We start from the raw sequence: 23,418 nt of genomic DNA, 5'->3' as shown, positions 1-23,418 counted from the left end.
TAGGAGCATGCATGAATTGACTCACTACCCCAATTGCATAAGTGATGTCTGGTCGAGTCAAGGAGAGATAGATTAGTTTCCCAGCTAATCTTTGATACTTGCTTGCATCTATGAGAGCAGAGCCACATTCATCCCCAAGCTTATGATTCGGATCAATGGGGGAAGTTGCTGGCGTGCACCCCATCATGCCTGTCTCTTTCAGAAGGTCTATGACAAATTTCCTCTGACAGATATTGATTCCTTTCCTTGATCTAGCAACTTCAATACCCAAGAACTATTTCAGGAGTCCAAGGTCTTTGATCTCAAACTGTTTAGCCAGATAAGACTTCAATCTGTTTATCTTAGCCACATCATTCCCAGTTACCACAATGTCATCAACGTAGACAATGAGAGCTGTAACTGTACCATTACCTCTCCTGATAAATAAGGTATGGTCAACTTGACTTTGATAATACCCGTTCTTTAGGATGGCTTGTCTAAATCTCTCAAATCAGGCCTTAGGAGACTGTTTGAGGCCATAGAGAGCTTTCTTCAAGAGACACACTTTTCCTTCACCCGAGGAACACTTGAAACCAGGTTGAGGCTGCATGTATACTTCTTCTGCTAAATCCCCATGAAGAAATACATTTTTCACATCTAATTGGTACATTGGCCAATCTTTGTTGGCAGCTACTGAAAGAAGAACCTTGATTGAGTTATGCTTGGCTACAGGGGTAAAAGTTTCCTGGTAGTCAATACCGTACACCTGACTATACCCTTTTACAACCAGCCTAGCTTTGTATCTTTCCACTGTACCATCGGATCTATACTTGATTGTATAAACCCATCTGCATCCTACTGGAGTTCTCCCCCTGGGAAGATCAACAAGTGTCCGAGTATTGTTTATTTCCAGAGCCACCATTTCCTCAGACATTGCTTGCATCCATTTTGGATTGGATCGGGCCTCTGTTACATTTTTGGGAATAGAAGAAGACTCAAGGGCAGTGGAAAAGGCAATAACTGTAGGAGAAATAGAGTCATAGGAAACAAACTGGGCTATGGGGTTAGTACATGTTCTCTTCCCCTTTCTCATAGCAATGGGAAGATCTAATTCAGAAGGAGAAGTATTACCTGACTGAGGAGGATGAGACTAAGGATGTGGATCCAAAGAGGGATTTTGGCAAGGTTCCGTTCCCTTCATCACATACCATGGTTGCTTTCCTCTTTTCTTCAACAAGCATTCACCTCTTGTGAATACATGATCTTTGAATCTTGTTCCCTTGTATTCTTTTTCCATGGTAGCATCACCACCACTATTAGCATCAATATCAACAACAACATCCTCCACTTCTTTGTACTTTCCAATATCAAATAGGAATGGGGAAGTAGAGGTAGGTAAGGGAGATAGAAAAGGAATAACATCAGCATCATGTTCACTGCTAGCATTCTCCCCCTGAACAGGATGTTGAGGGGAAGAAAAGTAAGGAATAGACTCAAAGAAGGTGACATCTTTGGAGAGAAGTCGCCTTCGGGAAGGGGGATGGTACCACTTATAGCCTTTGGTTGAATCAGAGTAGCCCTAGAAGATGCACTTAAGAGCTTTGGGATCAAGCTTGGTGTGGGCAGATTTGTTGACATGAACATAACAAACACAACCAAAGACTTTTGGAGGCAAGGAGAAGACTGAGGATTGAGGAGAAAGAAGAGCCAGGGGAGATTTGGAGCTAAGGAGTGGAGATGGCATCTGATTAATGAGAAAGGGCGGTTAGAAGTGCATCAGACCAAAAAGTCTTAGGCACATGCATACCAAAGAGGAGACCCCTGGTTATTTCCAACAAGTGGCTGTTTTTTCTCTCAGCCACCCCATTTTGTTGAGGGGTGTCCACACATGCCAGTTGATGGATGATACCGTTAACAATAAAGAACTGTTGGAGCCCCCCATACATGTACTCACCCCCTTATCAGACCTAACAATTTGGATCCGAGTACCAAATTGAGTACTGATAAGTTGATAAAAGTCCTTAAAAGCAGCACAAACATCAGTCTTTTGTTTCAACAAAACAGTCCAAGTAGACCTAGAATAGTCATCCACAAATGAAACAAAGTAACGAAAACCAGACATAGAAGTAGTAGGGGAAGGGCCCCAAACATCAGAATGAATAATAGAAAAAGGAACAGTGGATCTATTCCCATGATAAGGATAAGATGTTCGACAATGTTTAGCAAAAAATAAAAAATACATGATTCACATTGAAAAACATAAGAAGGGAAAGCAGTAAACAAATGAGGTAACTGTCTCCTTATAACAACAAAAGAGGGATGACCCAAGCGTTGGTGCCAAAGCATTACAGACTCCAAAGTACTACGGTCACTTCGACCACAAACATAAGTTGTAGCAGTAGATGGCTCCAGTAACTGTGGTTCAAGATGATGTAGTCCTCCTTTCTCAGTCCCACTGCCAATTACCCTCTTTGTCTCCAAATCTTGAAAAAGACAATAGGAAGGGAAGAAGGTGACACAACAATTCAAGGATTTGGTTAGGTGACTCACAGATAATAGGTTAGTAGCACAATCAGGGACATGAAGGACAGACTGAAGGGAAATAGACGGGGTAACTCTCACATTACCCTTACCAGAGACAGAAGAAAGGGAACCCTCAGCAACCCTTACCTTGTCCTGGCCTTAGCAAATGGTAGAGGAGTCATAATACTGTGAAATACCAGTCATGTGGTTAGAGGCGCCTGAGTCAATAATCCAAGTGGGAGCAGTGGACGGGGCAGATGAGAACTGGAAAGCTGAGGCAGAAGAAGCTAACCCTCCAGAGGCAGTACCAGTGGGGGGACCCTCCAAGGTGAGACATAAGTCGGCGGAGGGCTGTAATGTCATCTTGTGAAAGGGAATCAGAACTAGGCTGGTAGACAGATGTCACCGGCTCAGATGTGACAGCGTGTGCTCTAGCTCCCCCTCACTTGCCACCATGGGCACCAGAAGAACCACCACGCATGCCAGGGGGCTGTCCATAAAGATCCTAACACCTGTCATTGGTGTGTCCCAGTTTGCCATAGTGATCACATTTAAATCTCTCACGGTAATCTCCACGAGTTGGTCCTTGGCCTTTCCCCCAACTTTTCCAGTCTTTGTGGGAACTAGAGACAAGAGCGGATCTCTCAGTCGATGGTACAGTGTCCATAGTTGTTCTCCTAGTTTCTTCACTTTGCAAGTAACTGCAAACTTCATCCAAGGATGGAAAATGGAGCCTGCCTAAAATCTGCAGACGAATGGGCTCATACTCTGGATTGAGACCACCAAGTAGACAAAAAATCCGCTCAATTTCCTGATTCTTGTAAACTTTGGCTTCATCTTCAGAGTTTGACAGCCGAAGATACCTGTAGTGATCATATTCTTGCCATAGGCCGATAACAGTGTTGTAGTAGTCAGATATGCTCCTATCACCCTGCTTCATATTGATGACCTTTTGGTGAATTTGGTATACTTTTGCAAAGTCACCAACTCGATCAAAGGTCCTGGCAACACTATCCCACATATCGTTGGCATTATCCTTGTCCATAAATCTCCTACTGATCTCAGGTTTCATGGAGAAAACTAACCAGGTCATAACTGTGGAGTTCTCAGTCTCCCACTTCAGATATCCTGGATTAGTAGTGGCAGGCTCCGTAATAGAGCCAGTGATATACCCCAACATTCCCCTACTTCTAAGGGACATCTTCATAGAACGAGACCAGTCCAAGTAGTTGGTATTGTCCCACTTTTCAATAGAGATTTGGGTGTTGGGGTGATCAAAAGAAACTGTAGTTGGAGAAGCACTACTTGGCTTGCTAGTAGGTTGTCCAGCAACCTCAGTTGGTCTAGTGACCTCCGAATCATTCCCAGTCATGGTGGGTGTGGTTCCAAACAAATGCTCAACTTAGCAGAATGGTGACTTGCACAACTAACAAATGGGGAGTAAAAAACCTCTACCCAATCACAAGGAAACAGCTAAGTAAACAATCCAATTTAAAGAAACAGGTTGCATAGCAGTTCAGCCAACAACCGAAGGGAAATCCACACTCACGAAGCAATTCGGTTCCACTCCATAATAGCCAAGTGCACTGAAATAGATAATACTACCAAGCAACAAGAGTCATCTATGCTATTTCTGCCAAAAAACAACTTACAGGCATAAAAAACAGATTCTGCCGATAACTGAGAACCAGCAAAGGATCGAGCTATGCTCCTCAATCAAGGACTTTTGACAACAGAGCTGCTGGGGGTTTGAAAGAGGACCCTTAGGCGATCCAAAAGCTGTAGTTCACATGTCAAATGGTAGAGAGTTGAGGAGGAGGTGAGCAGAAGACTCTACAGCTGGTGGAAATGCTCTGTCTAGCTTCTGGGGCCTCAAATCCATTCCACGAGCAAGAGAACTCCCTCCATTACTGTTGGGTTGAAAGAAGCAACTCCAAAGAATGCTGCATAGTTGGTATTTCACATAATACAGCCTCTAATGGAACCCTTTACTTTTCTAGGGTTCCAAGAAGAGGTAAAAGAAGACCAACCAAGCCTTAGTCGACTCTCAAACCAGTGAAGGACTGGCTCTGATACCAAGTTAAGATTTATGAATAGGTAAATACAAGAAGTAGGGTAAGAGAAAGGTGAAGAAGAAGAAGAACAAAAAGAGAGAATAAGAGAAGAAAGTTTAGAGAGAATACGATTGTGTGTTGAGAGATATCTCAACACACATATTAACTTCTTTAGTAACTTCTAGAATTACACTGACCTCCCTAGGGAGGTAAATGGAAATAAGGAAAGAAAAAGGAAAAATACAACTTAAGTCATGTCTTATAATAAGACAGTGACAGCACTACTCTTATACAAAATACTAACAACTCTAACAATGCCTTGGCATGTAAGGAGGTCCTACTGACCAATTCAAGATGGTTGCTGGGGTCAGGTGATGTTCTCTTCTGTCTAGATGACTGGTCAGGGATGGGGCCTTTGATTGATTATATGGACAACGCCCTACGGGCTGACACTACGCTTTGTGTGAAGGATGTTCTGGGGGTGAATGGCTCATGGGATCTGAATATATTGCTACTGATTGATTCGGACGGAGTAAGACAGGGTATCCTGGCGAGTAATTACACTTTCTCTCCCAATGAGGACCGGCTGGTTTGGACCCCATCTAGTGATGGTCGGTTCTCAATGAAATCTGTTTGGAATGCGGTGCAGTAGCATTCGCCATTGGTTCCCTACGCCAAATGAATTTGGAATCAAACCCTGCCTACGAAGATAGCGGTCTTCTCTTGGCAACTCTTTAATGGGTTGATTCCTACTGATGATAATTTGATGGCGATTGGTATCCCCCTTGTATCAAAGTGCAACTGCAGCGGGAGGCCAAGGAGTGAATCCACAAACCACTGCCTTGTGTCTTGTGGGACGGCCACAAAGGTGTGGAGTTTCTTCTCAGGGATCTTTGATGTAGTGGTGGTCCATGTAGAGGACGTCAGAAGCCGCCCACTGCTTTGGCAGGAGTCTGTAAGCCGCAAGAACCTAAGTGACTTCATTGCTGGGTTATTGCCTTCTCTGATTGTTTGGGAACTGTGGAAGGAGAGGTGCAACAGAAGGTATGGGGAAAGGATGCGGTCGGCCATGGGTATCATTGAGTGCATTAAGGTCTGGGTCACCCGCCTACCATTGCCCCCTAAGCTTCGCAATGGGTCATCGGTTCATGGTGGGCAGATCCTGTGTGTATTGGGGATCTCGGCTCCCGATCCTAGGCCTTCTCAACCCCTACCGGTTGTGTGGTGCCTGCCGTTTGTGTCGGTCAAATTGAATGTGGACGGTGCGTGTAGAGGAAACCTAGGTCTAGGTGGAGGGGGTGGAGTTATAAGGGACAGGGAGGGGCGTGTGTTTGCAGCCTTCTCTAACTTCTATGGTGCCTGCACGAATTTTATTGCTGAACTTCGTGCTTTGAGAGATGGTCTAAAGCTTTGCTGTGACTTGGGCCTATTTGGGGTTGTGGTTAACTCTGACTCAGTTACCACCGTGAATTGTTAGAGTTGTTAGTATTTCTGTATAAGGGTAGTTCTATCACTGTCTTGTTATAAGATATGACTTAAGTCGTATTTTTCCTTTTTTTCTTTCCTTATATCCATTTACCTCCCTAGGGAGGTCAGTGTAATTCCAGAAGTTACTAATGAAGTTAATATGTGTGTTGAGATATCTCTCTACACACAATCGTATTCTCTCCAAACCCTCTTCTCTTATTCTTTCTTCTTCTTCTTCACCTTTCTCTTAACCTACTTCTTGTATTTACCTATTCATAAATCTTAATTTGGTATCAGTGCAGTCCTTCACTTGCTTCTTTCAACCCAACAGTAGTGGAGGGAGTTCTCTTGCTCGTGGAATGGATTTGAGGCCCTGGAAGCTGGACAGAGCATTTCTGCCAGCTGTAGAGTGTTCTGCTCATCTCCTCCTCAACTCTCTATCATTTAGCATGTGAACTGCAGCTTTTAGATCGCCTAGGGGTCCTCTTTCAGACCCCCAACAGCCCTGTTGTCAAAAGTCCTTGATTGAGGAGCATAGCTCGATCCTTTGCTGGTTCTCTGTTATCGGCAGAATTTGTTTTTTATGCCTGTGAGTTGTTTTTTGGCAGAAATAGCATAGATGACTCTTGTTGCTTGGTAGTATTACCTATTTCAGTGCACTTAACCATTATGGAGTGGAACCGAATTGCTTTGTGAGTGTGGATTTCCCTTCAGTTGTTGGCTGAACTGCTATGTAACCTGTTTATGCAACATGTTTCTTTGAGTTGGACTATTTACTTGGCTGTTTCCTTATGATTGGGTAGAGTTTTTTTTCTCCCCATTTGTTAGTTGTGTAAGTCACCATTCTGCTGCGTTTACTCTGTGTTGAGCATTTGTTTGGAACCACACCTACCATGACTGGGAATGATTCTGAGGTCACTCGACCAACTGAGGTTGCTGGACAGCCTACTAGCAAGCCAAGTAGTGCTTCTCCAACTATGGTTTCTTTCGATCACCCCAACACCCAAATCTCTGTTGTAAAGTTGGACAATACCAACTACTTGGACTGGTCTCGTGCTGTGAAGATGTCCCTTAGAAGTAGGGGAATGTTGGGGTATATCCCTGGCTATATTACGGATCCTGCCACTACTGATCCAGGATATTTGAAGTGGGAGACTGAGAACTCCACAGTTATGACCTGGTTGGTTTTCTCCATGAAACCTGAGATCAGTAGGAGATTTATGGACAAGGATACTGCCAAGGAGATGTGGGATAGTGTTGCCAGGACCTTTGATCGAGTTGGTGACTATGCAAAAGTGTACCAAATTCACCAAAAAAGTCATCAATATGAAGCAGGGTGATAGGAGCATATCTGACTACTACAACACTGTTATTGGCCTGTGGCAAGAATATGATTACTACAGGTATCTTCGGCTGTCAAACTCTGAAGATGAAGCCAAAGTTTACAAGAATCAGGAAATTGAGCGGATTTTTTCTCTCCTTGGTGGTCTCAATCCAGAGTATGAGCCCATTCGTCTGTAGATTTTAGGGAGGCTCCCTTTTCTATACTTGGATAAAGTTTGCAGTTATTTGCAAAGTGAAGAAACCAGGAGAACAATTATAGACACCGTACCATCTACTGAGAGATCTGCTCTTGTCTTTAGTTCCCACAAAGACTGGAAAAGTGGGGGGAAAGGCCAAGGACCAACTCGTGGAGATTACCGTGAGAGATTTAAATGTGATCACTATGATAAACTGGGACACACCAAGGACAGGTGTTGGGATCTTCATGGACAGCCCCCTAGTATGCGTGGTGGTTCTTCTGGTGCCCGTGGTGGCAAGCGAGGGGGAGCTAGAGCACACTCTATCACATCTGAGCCTGCGACATCTGTCTCCCGGCCTAATTCTGATTCCCTTTCACAGAATGACATTGCAGCCCTCCGCCGGCTTATGTCCCACCTTGGAGGGTCCCCCCACTGGTATTGCCTCTGGAGGGTTAGCTTCTTCTGCCTCAGCTTTACAGGTCTCATCTGCCCCGTCCACTGCTCCCACTTGGATTATTGACTCAGGCACCTCTGACCACATGATTGGTATATCACAGTATTATGACTCCTATTCCATTTGCTCAGGCCGGGACAAGGTAAGGGTTGCTGAGGGTTCCCTTTCTTCTGTCTCTGGTAAGGGTAATGTGAGAGTTACCGTCTATTTCCCTTGAGTCTGTCCTTCATGTCCCTGATCGTGCTACTAACCTATTATCTGTGAGTCACCTAACCAAATCCTTAAATTGTTGTGTCATCTTCTTCCCTTTCAATTGTCTTTTTCAGGATTTGGAGACAAAGAGGGTAATTGGCAGTGGGACTGAGAAAGGAGGACTATATCATCTTGAACCACGGTTACTGGGGCCATCTACTGCTGCAACTTATGTTTGTGGTCGGAGTGACCGTAGTACTTTGGAGTCTGTAATGCTTTGGCACCAACGCTTTGGTCATCCCTCTTTTGCTGTTATGAGGAGACAGTTACGTCATTTGTTTACTGCTTTCCCTTCTTCTTATGTTTTTCAATGTGAATCATGTATTTTTTATTTTTTGCTAAACATTGTCGAACATCTTATCCTTATCATGGGAGTAGATCCACTGTTCCTTTTTCTATTGTTCATTCTGATGTTTGGGGCCCTTCCCCTACTACTTCTGTGTCTGGTTTTCGTTACTTGTTTCATTTGTGGATGACTATTCTAGGTCTACTTGGACTGTTTTGTTGAAACAAAAGAGTGATGTTTGTGCTGCTTTTAAAGAATTTTATCAACTTATCAGTACTCAATTTGGTACTTGGATCCAAATTGGTAGGTCTAATAAGGGGGGTGAGTACATGTATGACGGGCTCCAACAGTTCTTTACTGATAACGGTATCATCCATCAACTGGCGTGTGTGGACACCCCTCAACAAAATGGGGTGGCTGAGAGAAAAAACCGCCACTTGTTGGAAATAACGAGGGTCTCCTCTTTGGCATGCATGTGCCTAAGACTTTTTGGTCTGATGCACTTCTAACCGCTGCCTTTCTCATTAATCGGATGCCATCTCCACTCCTTGGCTCCAAATCTCCCCTGGCTCTCCTTTCTCCTCAATCCTCAGTCTTCTCCTTGCCTCCAAAAGTGTTTGGTTGTGTTTGTTATGTTCATGTCAACAAATCAGCTCGCACCAAGCTTGACCCCAAAGCTCTTAAGTGCATCTGCTTGGGGTACTCTGATTCAACCAAGGGCTATAAGTGCTACCATCCTCCTTCCCGAAGGCGAATTCTCTCCAAAGATGTCACCTTCTGTGAGTCTATTCCTTACTTTTCTTCCACTCAACATCCTGTTCAGGGGGAGAATGCTAGTAGTGAACATGATGCTGATGTTACTCCTTTTGTATCTCCCTTACCTACCTCTACTTCCCCATTCTTATTTGATATTGGAAAGTACAGAGAAGTTCAAGGGGAGGATGTTGTTGTTGATATTGATGCTAGTAAAGGGAACAAGATTCAAAGATCATGTATTTACACGAGGTGAATGCTTGTTGAAGAAGAAAGGAAAGCAACCATGGTATGTGATGAAGGGAACGGAACCCTGCCAAAATCCCTCTTTGGATCCACATCCTCAGTCTCATCCTCCTTAGTCAGGTAATACTTCTCCTTCTGAATTAGATCTTCCCATTGCTATGAGAAAGGGGAAGAGAGCATGTACTAACCCCATAGCCCAGTTTGTTTCCTATGACTCTATTTTTGCTACAGTTATTGCCTTTTCCACTGCCCTTGAGTCTTCTTCTATTCCCAAAAATGTCACAGAGGCCCTATCCGATCCAAAATGGATGCAAGCAATGTCTGAGGAAATAGTGGCTCTGGAAAAAAACAATACTTGGACACTTGTTGATCTTACCAGGGGGAGAACTCTAGTGGGATGCAGATGGGTTTATACAATCAAGTATAGATCCGATGGTACAGTGGAAAGATACAAAGCTTGGATGGTTGCAAAAGGGTATAGTCTGGTGTATGGTGTTGACTACCAGGAAACTTTTGCCCTTGTAGCCAAGCATAACTCAATCAGGGTTCTTCTTTCAGTAGCTGCCAACAAAGATTGGCCAATGTACCAATTCGATGTGAAAAATGCATTTCTTCATGGGGATTTTGTAGAAGAAGTTTACATGCAGCCTCCACCTGGTTTCAAGTGTTCCTCGGCTGAAGGGAAAGTGTGTCTCTTGAAGAAAACTCTCTATGGCCTCAAACTGTTTCCTAAGGCCTGGTTTGAGAGATTTAGACAAGCCATCCTGAAGAACGGGTATTATCAGAGTCAAGCTGACCACACCTTATTTATCAGGAGAGGTAATGGTACAGTTATAGCTCTCATTGTCTACGTTGATGACATTGTGGTAACTGGGAATGATGTGGCTGAGATAAACAGATTGAAGTCCTTTTTTTTTTTTTTGGTGTATAAAAAATGTATTACCAAAGAAAGCCCGAGATGGGCAAGAAAGAAGTACAAGGGAGAGCTGGGGGGGGGGAGAAGCTACAAGCCCTCTAGGGAGGGGGCTGCAAAATGGTACAATCAAGGTCCCAGGCTCTAACAATATGCCTATTCCTGGGAGAATCACTCAGGGATTTATGGGGGAGAAAGCTCAGCTTCGTAGAAACATCAAAAGCGATGGACTTCCAAATCAAGTCGAAAGATCTGGAGTTGGTAAACCATCTCCGAAGGTTTCTCTCCATCCAGATATGGTAAAGCGAAGCTCTAAAGACTAGCTTCCCAATGGCGTTGCAAATAGAGTCTCCTGGGAAAGACCTGAGCATCCAGAGCCACTCTCGAACAAAGGGAAAGGGACGCCTGCTGCGGGGCCAAATGAACAAAAGGGCTTTTTCCAGATGGTTTGGGAGAAGGGGCAAGCAAAGAAAAGGTGTTCAATGTCTTTAGAACCAGACCCGCAAAGAGTGCAAGAGGGGTTGGCAGGGATCCGGCGGTGGATGAGAAAGGTTTGGGTGGGAAGGCAATGGTTGAGGGTTCACCAGACAAGGAAACTATGGCGGGGGATGTGACCTTTGAACCAAACCAGGTGGAGCCAGGGAACAGGGGGGGCAAGGGGGCGGATAAAATTCCAAGCAGAGCTGAAGCTAAAGAGGCCAGTAGAGGAGGGGAGCCAAGTGATTTTGTCAGCATTGGATGGGGAGGGGGGGGGGGAAGGGAGGGGAGGGAAGGGAAGGCCAGATCATGGAGAGGATGGGGATGGGGGGGAAAGGAGGGACCAAGAGCCAAGGGAGATGATGGAAGAAAGGAGTGCATCCTTAGGGATGCCGGAGGAGTAGATAGCTCTAGGGCCAAAATGGTTGAAGAGAACTCCAAGGGGGTGCCAAGGATCAAGCCAAATGGAGGTAGAGGAGACATCAACAATGGAGAAAGAGATGGCTCACAGGGCAATGTGGCGCAGGTGGAGAATCTTGCGCCAGATGTAGGAGGAATCGGGGTGGATGGGGACGGTCCAGATGGAGTAATTTTTTAAGAGGTGGGAGTAGACCCATTGGACACAAATAGAATTATGCTTGGAAGAGATTTTCCAGATTAGCTTAAGGATACCCGCAGTGTTGGAGTCTTGATGCGCCTAATCCCCAGACCTCCCTCTGCTTTGGGGAGGCAGATAGATTTCCAACTGATAGGGTGAAGGAATTTGGAAGTTTCCTTTTCCTTCCAGAGGAACGCGCGAAAGAGTCTTTCCATAGCTAAGGAGGTAGCTTTTGGAATGGCAAAAACTCCGCACCAAAAGATGTAAGAGGATTGGAGGACCGATCTGATGCATTCAAGTCTGCCCGCATAGGAGAGGAGCTTGGCTTTCCAAAGTTGGAGACGCTTGCGGATATTATCGAGCATGGGGGTGCAATGATGGTTGGAGAGCCTGGCAAGGATGAGAGGGAGGCCAAGGTATTTGACAGGAAGAGTTCCAAGGGAGAAGCCAGTCAAATGGAGCAGATTGGCTTTAGCATCATCAGGGATCCCCGAAAGGAAGAGTTTGGATTTGAGGAGGTTGATACGAAGCCCAGAAAGGCGTTCGAAGAGGTGAAGGGAGGACATGATGTTGGAGATAGAGGAAGGGGAGGCTTTGGAGAAGATCATGAGGTCATCAGCAAAGGCTAGATGGGTGAGATTGATGTGCTTACACTTGGGAAGAGGGGAGATAAGGTGAAGGTCCGTGCTAGCTTGGAGGCTCCTAGAGAGGACTTCAAGGGCCAGGGAGAAGAGGAAAGGGGAAAGGGGGCAGCCTTAACGGATACCAGCTTTCGCTTGGAAGAATCCTACGGGGGAACCGTTGATGATAACCGAGAAGGCAAGGGAGGAGATGCAAGCAAGAATCCACTTAATGAAAGGCGGAGGGAAGCCCGTCAAAGACATCACGTCAACAATAAAATCCCACCAAAGGGAGTCGAAAGCTTTGTGAAGGTCTATCTTCATCAAGGAGGCAGGAGAATGGGATTTCCTGTCGAAACCTCTAACGATTTCAGAGCAGAGGATGATGTTGTCAGTAATGCTCCTACCAGAGATGAAGGCACACTGGTTCGGGCTCACTAAGGAGGGGATGATTAGCTAGATCCTATTGGCCAGGATCTTTGCAACGAACTTGTAGAGGAGGGTGTAAAGGGAGATAGGCCTGAAGTAAGAGAGGGAGGACGCACCATCTTTTTTAGGGATGAGGCAGAGGAAAGTTTGATTGATCTGAGCCAGCTGATTGGGGTTGAAGAAGAAACTGCGAATTACAGTGATGAGCTCAGCTTCGATGTAATCCCAGTAGCTCAGGAAGAATCCCATGCTAAAGCCATCAGGCCTAGGGGCCTTGTTGGACTTAAGGGCAAGGATGACATTGGAGATCACCTCGTCCGAGGGAATGGCGAGAAGGGAGCTAGCGAGAGGGGGAGGGAGGGATTGAAGAGGGAGGAGAAGGAGACTGCCTCAGATTTGATGTCGGAGACAGAGGAGAGATGGGAGCCATCGGAAGCAATGAGCAAGGTAATGGAGTTGGAGCTGAGCTTGGCTTTGAGAGAGCGGTGAAAAAATGCCGAGTTGGTGTCGCCCAGCTCCAGCCAGCAGATGCGGGATTTCTGATGGAGGAAGTTTTCCTCTTGAGAGGAAAGGGAGGCAAGGGAGTCACAGAGCTTTTTCTCTTCCTCCGCCAAAAGGGGATTGAGGGGGTCAGCTAGGAGGCGGGATTGGATGCAGGAGAGCTCAGTATGGAAATCAGAAACACGGGAATTTATGTTGCCAAAGGTGGAGGCGTTCCAAGCTTTGAGGGCCGCTTTGGTGAGGCGGAGTTTTTTGGCAAAGGAAATGAGAGGGAGGGAGGGAGGGAGGGAGAGAAGGCAGGAGAGCTCCAAGCTTTGAGGATGGTAGGTAGGTATAGGGGGTAGGAGGTCTACATATCAAAGAATTTGAAAGGTTTTGGACCAAAGGAGGAGTAATGAAGGATGTGGAGGATGCAGGGGTAGTGGTCAGAAAGGCCTTACAGGGGAAAAGAAGCATTGGAGTGGGGGAAAGAAGAAAGCCAGGCTCCATTGATAAGGAGCCGGTCAAGCTTGCAGGCAATCCAGTCAGGGCCTATGTGGCGATTGTGCCAAGTAAGGGGGGATCCGGACCAACGAAGGTCATCAATACCCACTTCCTCAATGCAATCATTAAAACCTGAGACGGTAAGAGGGTCAAGGGGACGGCCTCCAATTTTTTCATGTTGGAATCTGACAACATTAAAGTCCCCCTACCCCCCAAAGGTAGGATCCTACCCTGGAGTTGAGGAGGAGAAGATCATCCCAAAGAGGGGAGCGATCAGCTGCCCTGTTGAAAGCATAGACAATAGAAAGGAAGAAGGAGGGAGAGGAGTTGGGGAGTGGAAAGGTGGAGGAGTTGGGGGGAGGAGTGGGAGATGAAGAAATGGATCTTGGAAGGGTCCCACAGGAGCCAGATGTGACCGTTGGGAGAATGGTCATAGTTAGAGAGGAAGGTCCAAGAAGGGGCGATTGCAGCCGCAATATGGGGGGCATTCTCGAAGAGAACCCGGTTTTAAGGAGAGCATAGAAAGAGGAGTTGGAAGATTTAATGAGGTTCTTAATTTCATGGTGTTTAGCCAAGGAATTAAGGCCCCGGACATTCCAAATGAAACCAGAAGACATGGGGAACTAAAGAGCGGGGGCAGCGAGATCCTGGGAGGGGCACTACGGTATCTCTTGCGGAAATACGTGAGGGTGGGGCGGTGGCTGGCAATACGCGAAGCAGCAAGAGGGCAAGGGGCCCTAGAGGAGGGAACAAGAGGGGAGGGGATGTGGATCTGGCTAGACCCGAGAGGGGGGAGGGGTGGTTGCCAAGGACCGAGGAGGGAGGGGAGTGGGTAGTCAGGTGCGGGAATGCACAGCTGGGCTGATTGGTTGGGGAACGGGTTAGAAAGATGGTTCAAAGGTCGGGTATCAAGTAGGGTATCGGGTCGGGTTGAAGGAGTAGCCTGGTTAATGGGTTGGAGAGGGGTAGTGGGGCTTGGGATTGGGGGGTGGAAGAGGGAAAAGGGGAAAAGGTGGGGGCACGTGGCGAGAGGGGGAGGCTAGAAGAGGGGAGGGGGTTGTTGGGAAGCCACAAAACGTCGCAAGGGACTAAAGGAGGGGGATATGAAAAAGGGGGGGGTTTCATTCACGTTGTCCAAAAGCAGGGACAAACCTCTGTTGAGAGAGAGGCTCCTGGAGGCAGAGTTCGAGTAGCAGGAGGCGAAAGCTGCAACCTCGCCAGGGGAGGCCAGAGGCGGTAGAGCCCAAAACCTTGATAGCGCAGAGCTCAGAGTGGTTCTGGCAGGCACTTCAGGGTCTTCAACAGTCGAAGGAGCCAAAAGGGTGTAAGCAGCACTGTGAGACATCGAATCAGATGCCAGGTCCATCGTCTGGAGGGGAGCAAAGCGATTCGATGAGGAAGAGGGCTCCATCCGAGGTGGGCCGAGAATCGAAGCAGAAGTCTGACTTACTGACTTAGGCAGACTGGCAGGGGCGATGCAGGAAGATGAAGTCGTCGCAGGTGCAGGAAACGAGGAGGCTTCCCTGCGCGCAGGCGAAGAATAGCTCAGCAGTGGATGGCGGCGATTCCGGTTGCGGCGAGATTTCAGTCGACCCCTGCTGGGAGATCTAAAGGAACTAGAGGCCAGCGGGGGGAGCAGGTGAGAAACTGAAGGGGGAGCTGGTGTGCTTGACGCAGCCGGAGTTGCCGAGATGCCCAACGAAGCCGGAAAAGGCGAAGAGGGGCAGGTTGTAGATGGAGCCGAAGTCCGGGGCAGTTCAGCAGGGGAAACCGATTGATCAGCAAGGTCTTCAGGGCAAGCCTTAGGCAGAGGATTGTTCCCGGAGCAGCTCTTGGAGTGGTGACCAAAGACACGACAGTGGATACAGTGAGGAGGAAGCCAGTCATATTTGATGGGCTGTTCGAAGCTGAAACCATCGTCTTCAACAATGGAGATGGAGGAAGGTGGACGGTGATCTGCCGAGACGTCGGTACAGAGCTGAGCGTAGGATAACCTGTCCATCTTGAGAGTGCGCACGTGTAGAGAGGATGGCCCACAATTGAGCCAATTCGACTGAGGCATTCCTGGCTCCAGTAGTGGAAAGGAAGACCAGGGAGGGAGATCCATAAGGGAATGGTGCTGTGGTCGACCTTGTGGAGGAGGATGTAGGGGTTCCATTGCCTGAGAAAAATGGGTTTGTTGCCAACAAGCCAAGGAGCGCCATTGAGAGCACGAGCGAAGGAATCAACAGAGAAGAACTTGAAAATGAAGACTCCACTGTCCAGAAGGAAAATGTCCAGGGAGCCCTCCGCTCTCCACTGCTTGGAGAGGGAAGACCTTATGGTGTTGAAGGAGGGCTTACTGCCGAGAAAGTGATCGACGAGGCAAGATTGCCACTTAGAAATCTCCGGGGATAGAAATTCATTGGGGCAGAGAGCATAGGTGTTACCATTATTAGAAGAGGGTTTAACAAAGTGAAGGGCGAGACCAAAGCAGGGGGGAAGGAGGGCTGGAGAGCAATGAGGCCCAAGATTTTGAGCCGGCAGGGGTAGTGGAGGCAGTGACAACTACAGGGGGTGAGAAGGAGGGGGAGGGTGGAGTTGTGTGGGGAGGGAGGGGTGATGGAGGAGGGTAGGTTGGTGGAGGGGATTGTGGCCGAAGAGGGTGGAGAGGAGTAGGCGGTGGAGGGAAGGGAGGGGGGTGGTGGCAGGATCATGGCAGCATTTTTGACAGTGGAGTCTTCATTTTCAAGATCAAACAGTTTGAGATCTTTGACCTTGGACTCTTGAAATACTTCTTGGGTATTGAAGTTGCTAGATCAAGGAAAGGAATCAATATCTGTCAGAGGAAATTTGTTTTGGACCTTCTGAAATAGACAGGCATTATGGAGTGCAAGCCAGTAACTTCCCCCATTGATCCGAATCATAAGCTTGGGGATGAATGTGGCTTTCCTCTTATAGATGCAAGCAAGTATCAAAGATTAGTTGGGAAACTAATCTATCTCTCCTTGACTCGACCAGACATCACTTATGCAGTTGGGGTAGTGTGTCAATTCATGCATGCTCCTAGGAGTGGACATTTGGATGTAGTGTATCGTATCATTAGGTACTTGAAATCCTGTCTAGGAAAGGGTCTTCTATTTGCCAAGCATGACCATTTGCAGATTGAGGGTTACACAGATGCGGATTGGGCTGGTTCAGTCTCTGATAGGAGATCTACTTCTGGGTACTGCACTTTTGTGGGTGGTAACCTTGTTACTTGGAGGAGTAAGAAACAACCAGTTGTAGCTAGATCCAATGCGGAGGCAGAGTTTAGAGCCATGGCTCATGGAGTATGTGAACTTACATGGCTGAAGGGACTACTTTAAGACTTGGCTTTGACACTAAAGGCCCAATGAGACTTTATTGTGACAACAAGGCTGCTATAAGTATTGCCCATAATCCGGTTCAACATGATCGAACCAAACATATTGAGGTTGATCGACACTTCATCAAAGAGAAGCTGGATTCTGGTTGCATTTGTACTCCTTTTGTGAAGACAGATGATCAAATTACAGATGTTTTCACCAAGGGTCTTGTTGCTAGTCTATTCAGTAGCCTATTGAGCAAGCTGGGAACGTATGACATTTATTCTCCAGCTTGAGGGGGAGTGTCAGAGTTTTTAGTATTTTGTATAAGGGTAGTTCTGTCACTGTCTTGTTATAAGACATGACTTAAGTTGTATTTTTTCTTTTTTTCTTTCTTTATTTCCATTTACCTCCCTAGGGAGGTTAGTGTAATTCCAAAAGTTAGTAATGAAGTTAATATGTGTGTTGAGATATCTCTCTACACACAATCGTATTCTCTCCAAACCTCCTTCTCTTATTGTCTCTTCTTCTTCTTCTTCACCTTTCTCTTACCCTACTTCTTGTATTTACCTATTCATAAATCTTAACTTGAATATGGCTGGTCTTAAGAGATGTAATCTGTGGAGGGGATGGTACTGGTTCCAGGAAGCCCTGGAGTTGATTGGTAAGGTCAGCCCGAGTAGTCAGCCCGAGTATCTCCTTTGCTTTTAGAGAGAGCAATAGGGCTGCCGATTGGCTGGCCAACCACGCCTGCGACATAACGTCCTCCATCACTTTTCAGCAGGACAATCTGCCTCAGGGAGACTTCCAACGCATCATTCGGGAGGACACGGCTGGCCTGCCAGTTCTCAGATTATAGCTTCCATGCTAGTGTAGTTTTCCATTGATTTTTGGGCTAGGGGTAAGGTGAATGTCCCCCCCTTGTATTCTTTCATTCTTTTTAGAAATCAATAAGAGCTTAGGGGCTGGCCCGGGTCCCAACTAATATTCGTGTTAAAAAAAGAAGAAAAAAAAAAAAAAAGAAAACAAGGCACTTTGAGACTGGAGAAAATTATTGGTGTAGACTGTGCTATGAAATCTTCCAATGTAGTGGCTTAAGGAGGCCTAAGGGTTTGTGATCCATTATGGATGGCCTATCTCTAGGTCATGTTTCTGTAATGATGTTCCCAAATACGCTTGTGTTCCTTTCCCAGGTCAAATAAGACAAGTTAAAATTATGCTGCCCTTGATAGCATCAATAAGGATCCTGAAGTATCGTTTGAAATGCTCCCAAACCGTTGTTAGTTGAATAAATGGAGGAAAAAATCTTTTAGAACATTAACAAATACAACAACAATAACAAAATAGGCTATGAATTTATTTCAGGAATATTAAGGCAGAAATTGACATATCGATTATGGCCTAGAGATATCTAAATCACAAAGAAAAATAATATCACTAGAGCTAGAGAGGAAAGAAATGATAGGCTTTATTTCGATAAATGTTTTGGCCAAACTGGCAAAAAAGTAGTTATCTGAGTTAGTTTTTGGTGGTGGCATTGAATTATGTACTGAAAACGTTCACCGAGTGGGTGTAAATTTGAAAGTAATTGACATATTCTAGAGTTGTGTCAAACATGCTGTTAGATGCTTAATGTACTAATTATTTTTCATGCTTTGAGAAGGTCACAGATACTTCATTTTATTTATGGAAAAGTTTCTATTTCCTGTGGTATAAATCACTTCAAGTATTGGCAGATGACTCATCCATGTCTTTTTTTGAAATGGATAGGCTGCCATCAGTTATGCTTCAGGAGTTCTTTTCAGGTTAGTTGAGACTTTACTTTCACATTAGCTGAGGGTATACTGTTTTAAAGTACTTGACATAGGAGGGTAGAAAACTAATGAGTTGAAAATAAGTTACCTAAGAAAAATTGTCTTTCAACATGTTTAATTTGTTAGCTGGAAGTTGGTAGCACAATAACGTTGTACCAGCCCTGGCAGAACAAGTAGCCTATAATGTCAATGTGGCAGTCAAATATGGTTCTGAGGTAGACCTAATGGTTCACTATCCACCGGTAAAATTTCAGCCCAAATAAGTAAAACAGATTAACATTTGAAGTACGTGGTGGAAGTCAAATACAAGGTGGACCATATGGTTAGAGTTGGACTGCTGAACTTAACGTAGATGCAATCAAGGCAGCTCCTGATCTAACCAGCATTTGCTGCGTGGCTCAAAACTAGGCTCACATGTTGCTAGGCCTAACAAACGCATGTTCTTGCACTTTTCCCTTCGTTAATTAAAAAAAGAAAAGAAAATGGATTTGAATTTGTCTGTTGAATGGAGGTGAATGGTCCCTAAACTCAGTTTGGGAGTTCCTCTTGAGATATATTTTGTTCTTTTAAAAGTTTGGTTGAGCCACAGGGCCCTAAACCGTTCAAATTTTTGCTGAACGTATTGCCAAGGTGTTGAAGGCCAGTTAAGTATTGCAAATGAATGGTGATCGAAACTAAAGCGCGCCCTTACGATATTTACTATATTTCGTACATTTCGGATATAGCACGGCCCTTATTGTTTTGACTATATGAGATCCGCACTTTGACATTTGAATGAAAGATGGCTAAACTCATCCAAGTCACTGCTTGATATCAGGAGTTGTCTAATTGTACTTTGTATATTGAGACCTAATTAATGTCTTTTTTTGGTAAATAAATATATTACCGAACCCCAGGGGGGCAGGGGAAAAAGAGAGGAAATATACATGAAGAGGAAGGGGGAAGGGGAGAGAGGGGGGGGGGGCAATCAACCGGACCTACGCAGAGGTGGAAGACTGCAAAAGATGTAAATCAAGACCCCATGAAACAACAATATGCCTGTTCCTAGAGGTATCCAAAAAGTGCCTATAACGAATGCAGTTAAGCTTGGAGGACACATCGAAGGAGATGGCTTTCCAAATCAAATCATAAGATCGAGAGTTGGAAGTCCATCTCCTGAGGTTCCTTTCCGTCCAAATATGGTGAATAGCAGCGCCAAAAACAAGCTTCCCAATAGTGTCATAAATAGAGGTCCCTGGGAAAGTCTTGATCAGCCAGAGCCATTCTTGGTCGAAGGAAGTATTCTCCTGCTATGAGGCCAGATCGAGGAAAGGGCTTTTTTCCAGATGGGGTAGGTGAATGGGCAAGCAAAGAAGAGGTGAGGGAGGTCTTCAAGGCCATTCCAACAAAGGTTGCAAGAGGCGGGGGGGGGGGGGAAGGATATTGCGATGAATGAGGAAGGCTTGGGTGGGCAGGCAAAGTTTGAGGGTTCTCCAAGCAGTGAAGCTATGGCGAGGGATATGGCCTTTGAACCAGACCAAATTGTGCCAAGGGACAGTGGGGCTAGGGTCTCTAGTGAAGTTCCAGGCTGAATTGGAGGAGAAAAGACCATTGGGGAAAGGGAGCCAAATAACCTTATCCGCTTGAGGAGAGTGGGTAAAATGGAGAGGAGGAAGGGTTGCCCAGATTTGAGAGAGGATAGTAGGGTTGAGAGAGGATGAGGGGTCCAAGAGCTAAATGAAATAAGGGAGGAGAGAGGGGTAGCTTTTGGGAGGCCAGAGGAGTAAATCAATTTGGGGCCAAAGAAATTAAAGAGGACCCCAAAGAGAAGTGGTGGAGCTATCAGCGATGGAGGAGGAAATGCCACGAAGGGCGAGGGGGCGGAGGGGGAGAATCTTGCGCCAGATCCAAGAGGAATCAGCAAGGGTAGAGACATTCCAGATGGAGTCAGACTTAAGGAGGTGGGAATAGACCCAGGTGACCCAGATGGAGTCCTGAAGGGAAGAAATTTTCCAAATAAGCTTGAGAATGCCCGCAGTATTAGAGTCATGAATGCGACGAATGCCTAGACCTCCCTCAGATTTTGGGAGACAGATAGACTTCCAGTTGATGGGATGGAAGAATTTAGATGTGTCAGTCCCTTTCTAGAGGAAAGCACAGAAGATGCGTTCCATAGCCTTGATGGTGGCTTTAGGGATATTGAAGATACCAATCCAATAGATATAGGTAGCTTGAAGGACCGAGCGGATGCATTCTAGTCTACCAGCATAGGAGAGAATCTTCCCTTTCCAAAGCTGGAGACGCTTACCAATGTTGTCAAGCATGGGAGAGCAATGATGGCTCGAAAGCCTAGCAGGAATAAGAGGGAGGCCAAGATATTTAACAGGAAGAGAACCAATAGAGAAGGCAGTCAGATGAAGGAGAGTCTCTTTACTAGAGTTAGGGATACCATAGAGAAAAAATTTAGATTTGAGGAGGTTAATGCCGAGGCCTGAGAGGGATTCAAAGAGACGGAGCGAATTCATAATGGCAGAGATAGAGGAGTGGGAGGCCTCAGAGAAAATCATCAGGTCATCTGCAAAGGCCAGGTGGGTGAGGTTGATATGCTTACATTTGGGAATAGGGGAGATGAGGTGGAGATCAGTTTTGGATTGGAGGATTCGAGAGAGGACTTCCAGGGCAAAGGAGAAAAGAAAGGGGGATAGGGGGCAACGTTGGCGGATGCCGACTTTGGAGTTAAAAAAACCGGCAGCGACCTGAGATAAAGGGCGATTGATTGGGGCTGACAAGGGAGGGAATGACAGCTTGGATTATTGGCAAGGATCTTGGCAATGAACTTATAAATAAGATTGCAGAGGGAGAAGGGTCTAAAATCAGATAAAGAAGTAGCCCCATCTTTTTTAGGGATGAGGCAGATGAAAGTCTGATTGATCTGAGCAAGCTGGTTGGGCTTGAAGAAGAAGTTGCGGATGGCTTTAAAGAGCTCACCTTTGATGGAGTCCCAACAGCTAAGAAAAAAGCCCATACTGAAGCCATCAGGACCAGGGGCTTTGTTGGATTTATGGGAAAGGATAGCCTCAGAGATTTCCCCATCTGAGGGGATGGCAATGAGGGAGTTAGCTAAGAGAGGAAGGATAAACTTATCAATGAGATCAGGGGGAATAGGGGAGGGGGAGGGGAGAGGGGGGATTAAAAAGAGAAGATAAAAAGGAAATGGTTTTCGACTTGATTTCGGGGACAGAGGAGAGAGTGGTCCCATCACGAGCATGCAGTAAGGTGATGGAGTTGAAATTCTACCTGGCTTTGATGGAATGATGGAAGTAGGCAGAATTTGAGTCTCTGAGCTCTAACCACTCATTGCGAGATTTTTGACGCAAGAAACTTTCGTCGTGGGAAGAGAGAGAGGATAACTCTTCAGAGAGCTTTTTCTCATCGATGGCAAGAGCAGGGTTGAGAGGGTCAGGCTGAAGCTTGAATTGGATAAGGGAGAGATCAAACCGGCAGGAGGAAAGCCGGTAGGGGAGATTGCCAAAAGTGGATAGATTCCAACTTTTAAGGGCACTTTTGGTATGGCGAAGCTTCCTAGCTAAGGCAATAAGAGGGAAGGAGGGGGAAGAGTCTGGGATGTGCCAAGCTTTCTTAATAATTGGAAGATACAGAGGATGGGAGGTCTACATGTCGAAGAATTTGAAAGGTTTGGGGCCAAAAGAGCAATAGGGCTGAAAGAGGATGTGACAGGGACAGTGATCAGAAAGACCTTGGAGAAGAAAAGAGGCAAGCTTCTTTGATGAGAAATCTATCAAGCTTGCAAGCAATGAGGTCAAGGCCACTCGACCATTGTGCTAAGTGAGAGGGGAACCCGACCAGTGGAGGTCATCAAGGCCAAGATCCTCTATGCAGTCATTGAAGGGGTTGACAATAGAGAGATCGATGGGCTTGCCTCCAATTTTCTCCAATTAGGATCGAACAACATTGAAATCACCCCCCACTCCCCAAGGGAGAGAGTCCATCCCAGACTTAGGGAGAGAGAGATCAACCCAGAGGGATGAGTGATCGGTAGCCTGGTTACAAGCATAGATCACAGAAATAAAGGAGGAGGGGGAATTAGGAAAGGAAAAGCGAAGGTAGAGGAGTTGGGAGGAGTAAGAGATCAAGAGGGGGTGATGGATGCAGTAATGCGGGCCGCATGCTCATGAATAACACGAGTCTCGAGGAGAGCGCAAAAGGAGGATTGAGAGGACTTAATGAAAGATCTAATATCCTGGTGCTTAGCCAGGGAATTAAGACCACGGACATTCTAAATGAAACCAATCGACATGGGAAACTAAAGAGAGAGGGCAATGATTTCATAGGGGTGTACTCTTGTACCGCCTAGGGGCATAGGCGACAACCGGGCTGCTAACAAGTGGTCGACGAGTAGGAAGAGGCAAAGCTACACCGGGAAGAAAGGGGTGATATTTAGCGGATAAGGTTAGATGACCATGGGAGGGGGGGGGAAAGGTTCAATGAGGGATCAAGGGGGGGATTAGGGGGGGATAGGCAAAAGGGAAGGGATAAGAGGATCAGAAATGGATTGGGAAAGGGTCGCAGAGATAGAAGGGGGGGGGGGAGGGTTAGGATAATGTTTTTGATAAAGATGGGTTGGGGATTGGAAAATGGGTAGGTTATATGTAAAGAAAGATTTGGGTTGGATGTTGGGTCGTGGACGGGCCAATTAAATGGGCCCGGAGAAGGAGGGGGA

At 46.1% G+C, this 23,418-nt stretch overlaps 1 protein-coding gene across 2 annotated transcripts in view; it reads left to right on the top strand.

The window, feature by feature from the left end:
* Positions 1-23,418, top strand: part of LOC122642895 — an 83,743-nt gene that overhangs the window by 17,335 nt on the left and 42,990 nt on the right. For both annotated transcript variants that reach the window (XM_043836513.1, XM_043836512.1), the window contains exon 6: positions 18,655-18,689. In XM_043836513.1, coding sequence (XP_043692448.1) covers positions 18,655-18,689 — 35 coding nt within the window. The remainder of the gene's footprint in view (positions 1-18,654; positions 18,690-23,418) is intronic.

Source organism: Telopea speciosissima, chromosome 10 (genome assembly GCF_018873765.1).
Source record: "Telopea speciosissima isolate NSW1024214 ecotype Mountain lineage chromosome 10, Tspe_v1, whole genome shotgun sequence".
Lineage (NCBI taxonomy): Eukaryota > Viridiplantae > Streptophyta > Magnoliopsida > Proteales > Proteaceae > Telopea > Telopea speciosissima.
Note: the sequence above shows the minus strand (reverse complement) of the source record. Positions and strands in the feature narration are given on the sequence as shown.